Below are 9,532 nucleotides of genomic sequence, written 5' to 3'. Positions count from 1 at the left end.
GCCCCGCGCCGCACCGGACGTGACGTAGCGTCCACCGGAAGTAGCGGCCGGGTCGGGCCGCTCCCCCCGGCCGCAGCAGTGGGCCAGGCGGCCTCTCTTTGTGGCAGACGAAGGTGACACCCCGTCGTGACGGCCGTCCGGCCCTGCTGCAGCGGCTGCCCGCGGGCGGCTTGTGTCCGCCGCTTCCCGGGGCGCGGAATCCTCCACAGGGAAGTACACCGGCAGGCAGGCCGGGCCCTGCAGGGCTCCGCGCCGCTGGCGGTGAGTACGCCTCTGCCAGAGCGGCTTTTTCCCCAGCAGAAGGCCGGAGGGCCGGTAGCTCTGTTGGAAATGTAGCCGCCGTATTGTGTGCCGAAGTTGTGAGAATCGCTCCCGTTGCTGTCAGTTCGTTACAACATCAGAAGCGTCGCAGTTCAGAGGAGTGACCTACAGGCAGCCCGGCCCCGGCCCAGTGTCTGTTTTGGTGCGTAGCAGGTGCGTAGCACTAAGCCGGGGCTCGGAGGGAGGAAAAAGCACAAGGCCCGATTTAAGATCCTGCTGTGACTACTGCTACTGAGGCTGTGGGACACGGGGACACAAGGACTGCAAGGTGACGACAATCCCTTTTTGTGGCCTGGCTTGCAGACTGCTAAACCATAGCTTCTGTCGGTAGAAATGTGGACGGTAAGATCGCTTCACATGGAACCTGCACCCACCAGGAACAAAATACAGAACCAAGGTCATCTAGGAAGCGAGGGTAGCTCTGTTAAGGAAAACTGTGACAAAACACTGCATGGTATTTAATTTACAGAAAGATCTAGTCACAAGACAGCTTATTTAATACCGTGCTTGGGAAAGAAGTGGAGGAGGGATAGGAATAAAAATTTAAGCTAGGTATTTTCTTAAGACAGAATTGTGCCTAGAAAGGTACTAAAAACAGCCTTCTGTAACGCTGCCCCATCTTTGGTCTTTTAATGGTCTATTCACTTGTCCCGTGGTGAGAGTGACTAAAAATGTTATTTGCATCTAATCAGTTTCATGAAACACACCAAAAGCAGATGCAGAGCTGAAGTGGCCTGTGCATCAACTGAAACCAGAAACAAGCCACGGTCTTTAAAATTAATCTGCTTCCCACCCACTGGATAAATTTTAGGTGTGCATTTTCTCTGGTTCCTCTGCATTTGCAGTGCATGTAATTTCATTGCTGAAAATAAATAATCTTTATTTTCCACATTTTGAGCGTATCTGGTCCTTACAGGACACTCATTAAGAACAACTATCAGACTGGACAGGTAATTGTATTCCACAAGACATGTATTTAATGTCTCAGACCTCGTTCTAAGCTGTTGGCTGTCATGAAGAAATCTTTTCTAGTGTACAGAAGTAGTTTGGGGAACAATTTAAAAAATCCATTTGCACTCTAAGATTTGCATGACAGGTAGGAGAATTCAAACTGCAGCTGCTACCTCCACTCAACTTTAACCGGGAAATCAGAAGTTGGGTGAACCACAGGGCTAACGTTTTATCTGTGTGATATGCTCCACAATTAAAGAGTTGTTTGGTTACTTCATTACTGATGCATTATCGGGCTTTTTGATTATTTCACATCTTGGAGTATTTCTTCCCAGAAGAAGCAAACAAGTTATAAGAAACTGCACTTCTACAATTCAGAGAAGCTAAATACTGCAACTAATAGCACAGCTGATACTAACTTTCTGCATACAGCAAAACCAAACAGTCTTCAGGGGTGGCTTACAACTGAGGCAAGTTTGAGGCCGCCTAGAAATTCCTAGAGTGAGATTTGAAAATAACAGAAGTTACAATATTAGAACACACTGTGCTTGCAATATATATTTGCAAAAAAAGTGAAATCTTCAAAAGCCCCCCCCCCCATTGCTGTACTGATTTTTGTTTTGTTTGCTTGCGTTAACAGTGACTGATAGGATGATCTGTTGAAGGCAGTGATCGTGGCCACTTTTTGAGAGACCCCTGATGCTGCCAGATATGTAATAATACTACTTTAATCCAACTTTTTTTTTTTTTTTTAAAATCTCATCAGGATCCAACTGTGAGAATAGAAAACCCCAGTAGTCATTAGTAGTCCCATTAGTAGTCCAGATGCAGCATGAAGACAATGGCCAGAAAGAACTATAAGGAGTAAGGAGATGGGGATAAGTGAAGAATTTAGATTGTTACATCAGAAGTAACGGCAGCACTCTCCTCCCAGCAAAAGTGCCATTTTGAAATCAAGTAAATTGGCTCCCAATAGTGATTTTGAGGACTTCACCATGACTACCAGAATCAGTTACATGAAACCTCCTGGTTTTCACTGTGATTTAGCAAGACTAGGATAAGCACACACTTTCAGTTTCAGCACATTTATTTAGGAAGTAGCACTTCTGTTTACATTAGTTTTAAGAACTTCAGTTATGTCCTTTAGAAACTCAGTGAGGTATTTACATATTTATTGTTCCATCATCTGGTATACAACACCTGATTATTTATTTTTTTAAACCAGCAGTGATTTAATGGGCTTCAGGTTTAACAAAAAGGCTTTTCATTTTGGACATTTTATCTGATAAACAGACAAGAAAACAAGAACAGGACAAATGCAACATTTTATTGTGAAGCTAAAGCTATGTGACTGCTCATCATGCTTTTTACATTGTTTGTTAATAAAATGATGTTTAACATTTCAGAAGACATTCTTAAGAGAACAATGAAACAAGTGTGCTTCAAAATAACAAAATACAAGAATTAACCCCATCCCAGACTGGAGTCACCCAATATATTTAATGGGGGTGGGGTATAGTGTTTTGTCTCCACCTTCGTTTTTTTGTCACTTTAATCCAGATCTCAAAAATACTGATTAGCCCTTCACATGAATAAAAATTTGAATCATGTGGCAAAACCAGTTTCTCTGTTTCCAGTCCCTTTGATAGGTGTACAACTATTAAAGTACTTTCTTCCCTGCTTCTAATGGTAAAAAAAAAATCCAACCAACTTGCAGAACTGAGAGGCTACACCCCTGACATTGTAGAAGAACATGCCTATATTAACCAACTACAGAGAACATTGACTTTTTTCCCTCAAAACCATTTCTCTGAAACAGAACTTTAAGAAGTGTGGTCTTACGAAGGCAAAGAAAGTCTTGCAGCAAAACAAGGTTGATCACCATAGTTTCCAGACACATCAAGAATCTGGGAACCAAAAGATCAAACTCTGAAGAACCCACAGTGTTTAGCCAATATATATGATCCACTGGAGGAGCGTACACCTTGCCAATTATTGCCAAATTCAGGAGGTAGTTATTGACAAAGTAAACAGTTTCTACTCTAAGACAGTTAATGATTTACAGGAGAAGCAGGAAGAACACAATACACGTTTCCCCATACTTCCGAAGATTATACTGTATTTGTAGGAAGTGACAGTTAACTTCCTTATCCTGTGGAATTACAATTAGCAGTATTTAAAAGGAAAAATATTTAAAAGAATGTTTAAAGAAAAAATTCTAAAAGAAAATAACTGATCCATCGCTCACCTCTTAGGATGACCAGTAGATAGTTCTGAGAATAAAAATTCACATAGGCGAGTAAAATAACATCCTTCAACACTGAATAGCAGCTCAAGAGAACCTAACAATATCAGCAACTGCCTCTAATTAGCACAATAACTGAGATAACTAGTTGCATTCACTACCTGCCTGCTACTTTTCATTCCAATTTTGATATCTGGTAGAATCCCCAACAACTAAAAACATCACGAAAGCTTGAGACCACCACAATGACTGAAAAATCTGTCACCTACAATAGCGCTTGCCACCTCCCAAAGCCGCCACATGCAGAAGCATCACTACAGCACTGGAATAGCTAGGGAAGCGTGTCTTCGGCACAAGGATGCGTTACCCGTGTCTTGGGTAGGAAAGCAGTGTAAGAAGCTAGGGTACAAATTTTGACCATAGGTGGTTAAGGAAGCCCTAAGGAGAATGCTGCTTTCCATACTGGTTGCAGAACAGAAGTCTCTGTTAAATTGGTCATCGTATCCGACTTCAGTATTCCCAGTGCAGAGTACTTGTAAGTTCCTAAGATGGACTTGGCAGCAGTGCCAAGCTGTGCTAAAACCCGCTTGGTAAGAATACAAAAACTACTATTTATTCTACACCAGAAGGTAAGGTTAATTATCTGAGTAAGTTATATATATATAAACACTACCATTTTAAAAACATTTGAGAGAATCTAACAGTGAGATCAGCAATGGCCTCCAATTAGTGCAGTGACAACAAATACCTCAGTTTAGAGATCCTATTCTCCATTTTAAAGTGTTACCATCACATATATTACCTACATAAAGTAAGTTGCAGGGCCAAATTGGACAAAACCATATCAGCGACTTTCTGAAGTAGAGTCAGTAAGACGTCTCGGGGGCAGAATACCTATTTCTAATACACAGAACTCTGTGAAATCTAAGAGACTAACAGGACAGAGACTTAGATGTGCATAAATATCCTAGTTTAAGGCTTATCTTATGTGTTGGTTTTGTCTTAGCTGCAAGGAGAGAACCCGTACAGGTTTGGTGTACTCTACAGAAAAGTCAACATTAGTAAAGGGATAATCACAATACACAACAAATTCTCATTTCAAAGGTGACAAAGCATCACACAGTGCTTGAGTTTTTTTCCTCCTGTTATGCCACCAAAAGCAGCAGCCCGCAGCCTGAGAAGACACTGTTCTTCCAACATGCAGAAAGACAAAAGGTGTGTTTCTTGCTTAATAAACAGAAGCAATGATATACGAAAAAGGTTGTTAAAAAAGGGGGTGTGTGTGTGTGCGTGCAGGCAGGCTTGGGCTCATGGTTTTTTCCTCCCTCCAGTAACTGCTACACTTAGTCAGTAAAACATGCTGGCAGAGCGCCTGACAACCTGCTTCCCATTGAACTTATTCTCAAAAAAGTGGGTCAAATCACTCCTTCATTAGCAGTGGGCACATACATACACACATGAAAAAAAGGCAGTTTAGAGAGCTAATGTAATGCCAATCTTTGCAAAGGTTAAAAGCATCCAATCTGCTGCCCTGCTTATCCTAGCCTCATTCAAGATACTGTATTAGAACATAATCTGATTTTATGGTAAATATAGCTGCAAAGTTCTATATAAAATACCACAGCCTTGGGAAATAAAGGAAGTCAGCGGGGGGTGTGGGAGGTGTGTGTGTGTGGTGTGATGTTGAATTTTGGAGGGTTTTTGTTTGTTTGTTTGGGCTGGTTGGTTGGGTTTTGGTGGTTTGTGTTGGTTTTCTCCCCCCCCCCCCCCCCCCCCCCCATCTGCTTTTGTACAGTTAATCCAACACATAGATGAAAGTGACTAAGCTGGGACTTACTCAGTACATGTAAAACAAGGAAGCAGATGTGCATTAATGCCTTATGAAGGCCAGAACTATTCTTAAAAGACAGTATTCAGAACACAGCATAACCAAGACATTTAGGGTGATTTATGAACCAAACAGCACTGGGTCAATGAGCTAAAAATCCAACAGCTGTGGAGCAAACTGATGTTACAGAACAAAACAGAGTTCTTATTACTGTGTTCCAGCACCGATTTATAGAGCTGTAGTTCATCCATTATGCAGAAAACAATCTGGCAGAAGAAATAACCAAAAAGCAGTGGCACCAGTCACACAGATTCTCTTGGCCTGAACTGGTTGTACAAACAAGTGAAAGGCCTAATCCCCTTTCTCTGAATTAGCAGCTCAGACTTCTGACCCTTTGTGCTGCATACTGGTGGTGTTTCAGCAGATGGGAACTTTTACCTCAACATTTCAGGTACCTATTACATGCCAATAGGTATGTATTTGAAATTCATACCAGTATATTCCTCAAAATCAAGTGGAAGAAACCAGAGTTTGATAACAAATATTAGGAACACTCAAACCCAGAAGTGTTACCCTCAAAGTTCTCATTTGCAAACAATCTCAAGGAAACAAGAAGCTTTATGAGTAAGACTACCAAGGGCCTACCTTAAGCTGTTGAGCTATCTGGCAGATGCTAACATAACAGTGACATCTTCATGCTTAGCACTATGAGGTCTATGACAAACACCGATCAAGTCAGCCAAAATCTCCAGCACCAGAGATGGTCTACTGAAAGCAGAACTAAGGCAAAGCAAGCAAGACATGAGATTTAAGAAACTAAAATCTTTTAGCATTTCTTGCTTTTCCAAGGGGAGTCACTCCGGGGAACAGAAGTCACACATTTCATTTACATAAGACATAGATTTGAGAGCCATACCCTTAGAAGGCTAGAAGTGGTTTGGTTAGACTATTTCAAAAGGCATACTAGTGGAACACAGTCTTCTCTTACTTAATTGCTTTTAATCTTAAGATCAATTAAAAGCATCTCTGGTTCAATAAAAAACAGAATCCCAAACATACCGCATCTGTGCATCTCAGGAGTCTGACACAGTTGCTGTTCAGTACTCAATACTACACAGTGAGCACAGAGTCCGCTCTGGGTATTTACTACTATACCTATACTGCATCTATCAGCTAGGGTCTTTTTTTTCCATATATATATATAATATATTATTTATAGTCAACTTTCAGGTGAGTAGTCCCAGAAATACTTGACTTGCTCCTATCAATAAAAAAATAAGTTAAATGAACAAAATTAAGAACAAAATTTTCTGTTAAGACCAAAAGCAAACAGAGCTTGTAACTCAATTTAGTTGAAACAACTGTAAACAATATGCGTATTTGTAATATCACTAAGTTAGGGGTAGTTGTCTTTAAAAAAAACCAAAAAACTCAAACACACACCCCCCACAAACCTGTTCTAACAAGGAACTAGTGTTCTGCCTTGCAAATCCATGTAGAATTTGTAAACAAGTTGTCAGGCCTTTGGAAGTAAAGGCAAAGATGTCTTCCTTTATTACAGTATTTAAAGGCTTTTTTAAAGGGTTTTTTTTTTTAATAGCTTGTCGTTTATATAATAAAAACAAGTCTTTGTACAAAGATGCAGTTTCTTTTTTAAAAAAGCAGATCAATTGAGTGTTTCATACTTTAATATATAAACCAAAAGATATGAAAGCTATAAAAACATTAATGTGTGCCATGTATTAAACATGTAGCCTTGTATTTTAATGCTTACATGTGGAGATTTAAAAAATTATCACAATGGAAATTTTACTTGCAATTATCATCAAGAGACCAAAATACAGAGTAGAAACACATCATTTCCAAAACCTGACAATTAGCATCACTTACTCTCAAACTTCAGCTGGGCTTCAAGTTGTACACCATAAGCATAAGCTAACATTCTACCAATGGAAGTGTTACAAAATGCAATAAGAGAAAATACTGCCAGTAAATGAATGTCTTAGTCTATTTTTTTTATTTAGTAATCTAAATTGTTTTAAAAGACAGTTTGAATTGGTTTTATAGGGTTGGGGTTTTTTTGCTGTTCTGCTATCAAAGGTCTTCTTTAAAACTGTTCTGTGAACAATACAGTCACATTACAACTAAACAGAAAGACAAATAATAACAGACCAGCTGCTTTTTACATTTTAATAATCATAATTCCCCGATGCTGTTCTTCCTCCCTGCATAGGGAAATTGTTTTATTTGGCACATTAAGGATAAAAAAAAGTCAAAAACTGAACCAAAGTTTTACAAACCTCCAATTATAAGTTAGTAAGTTACCAGGAAGAAAGCCAGACATTGATGTCATGGCAAAATTAAAAACAAAGAACACACACACACAAAACATAGGGAAAAGGTCTTCCAATGATCAATACCATCAGAGCCTTCTAGCTGAAACAAAATACACATATTATTGTTCAACCATAATCAGATTGCTAAGAATCTTATCTCAAGTCCTGTTGTGCTCTTACTTACAGCGTTTAAGTCCTCACTAAATGGCAAGGAGGCTTTGATAAACACATTTCACATTGTATAATTTTTTCTTTATCTCAAGTTGTAATGCAGATACTTAAAGATCTGTAAAGTCCTGTAAACTCTGGCTGCTTTCCAGTAGTCTGTACCAATCACTCCTCAGGCAGCACTTCATTTCACTTCAAGTAGTGTTTCACACTGTGGTATCTCCAAAGTCCTTGTTCCAGCGAATATATGCTTCCAGGGTCTGAGGGCTCAAACTGCGCTTTATCTTCTTCAAAGACTCAGTGAAATCTGATAGTTTGATATTTCTCATCTAAACAACAAGAAGTGAAAGCCATCAGGATCACAAGTGGTTTACATACTTCAGTTTACTCAAGTAGTACTTCGGTATCCACTTTTAACAAAGCATACTCCGAGTGCTTCACCTTGACATAAGACACGTTTTTTTTCAGTGAGAAGTCATTTGCTGGAACAACCTCCCCAGGGAGGTGCTGCCACCCCATCGCTGGAGGTTTTCAAGATGTGACTGGGCAAGGTGCTAAATAATCTCATCTGGGTTCCCTTTCCCATGAAAGGTTGAACCAGATGATCTTCCAAGGTCCCTTCCAACCTGGCCTGTTCTATGATTCTACGACCTGATGCAAGAGAGTCTGGTAATTTAAGAATATTAGTATTTACTGGTTTTAATAAACTAACGCTTGGTAATCATAATGTCTGCCTTGTTATTTATAGCCCGTGAGACTGTGTCGTTACTTCCCGTTTCACTAGGTGGTGCAAGCTGGTGCACGTGAGGGCACAGAACTGAGTGAAGAGTAAGACCAGGGATTTTTTAACATGTTTACGGCACGCTTCTGCCCAACAGGGGACTGTTGTATTCAGACCGCAGCATGCTGGCGGGCAAGTAATCCCCATCAGCCAACCTCTCCGATTCAACACGTGCCTTTCAGTTGTTTGCAGAAGACATGATTATAACAGACATTTCCCACACAGAGGAATGCCCAGGCATGACGGGGATATCCGAACTGCGTGGAACAAGCAGCCTCATTATTAAATGAGTATTAACATTACAACTGGAGAAGACTCCCCACATGTCTTTAGGACTGAGTGTTTATAGGCTATTGGAGCTATACTTGTATTCACAACAAACCATCACAGATGTTATCGTCTTCCTGCAAAAAATCCTTTCAGCTTATTACAGCCTTAGCCACAAGCTCAGGCTAAACACGGAAAGCAACAGGGGAATTAAGTTTTCCTTCATTTTCCCCTACATAACTGTGTTTTGCACACACATTTAAACAGAAACTTTTATACGCAAGACCAACCTCTTCTTTTTTTGAGGTTTACAGATGCAATTTGTGGTGAGGAATTTTTTTTTTTTTTTGCTTTATGATGGTTGACATGAAAGAAAGTAAGTATACATATACACAAATCTGTTAAAATCCCTCAGAGGTTCTCCCTAAGTTGCCTTGCTTCATGTAAAGATAGAGCAGGGGGGTCAGAAATAAAATGAATCATTTGACATAATACTTCTGGGAGTGTTCTGAGGGAGTAACACTACAACAAAATAGAAGCCAGGCCTCTGACATCATCTGATAGGTAACAGATCATGTTGCAGTTCAGTGCAAAAGAAAAGAGCAGTCAGCTGAAGCTAACAGCAGAGCCTTACT

The 9,532-nt window shown here is 40.1% G+C and overlaps 1 protein-coding gene and 1 long non-coding RNA gene across 6 annotated transcripts in view; one reads left to right on the top strand and one right to left on the bottom strand.

The window, feature by feature from the left end:
* Window positions 1-37: 37 nt before the first annotated feature.
* Window positions 38-8,576, top strand: LOC121096215. Its single transcript, XR_005830397.1, has 3 exons — window positions 38-663; window positions 1,913-4,732; window positions 8,318-8,576. It is a non-coding gene; the product is annotated as an uncharacterized LOC121096215 (long non-coding RNA).
* SPAST (spastin) overlaps window positions 7,522-9,532 on the bottom strand; it is a 34,500-nt gene continuing 32,489 nt past the window's right edge. For all 5 annotated transcript variants that reach the window (XM_040611983.1, XM_040611984.1, XM_040611979.1 and 2 more), the window contains one exon: window positions 7,522-8,178. In XM_040611983.1, coding sequence (XP_040467917.1) covers window positions 8,056-8,178 — 123 coding nt within the window. In that variant the 3' untranslated portion in view covers window positions 7,522-8,055. The remainder of the gene's footprint in view (window positions 8,179-9,532) is intronic.

This window comes from Falco naumanni, chromosome 12, assembly GCF_017639655.2.
Source record: "Falco naumanni isolate bFalNau1 chromosome 12, bFalNau1.pat, whole genome shotgun sequence".
NCBI classification, from domain to species: Eukaryota; Metazoa; Chordata; class Aves; order Falconiformes; family Falconidae; genus Falco; species Falco naumanni.
This window is presented reverse-complemented; position numbering and strand designations above follow the sequence as displayed.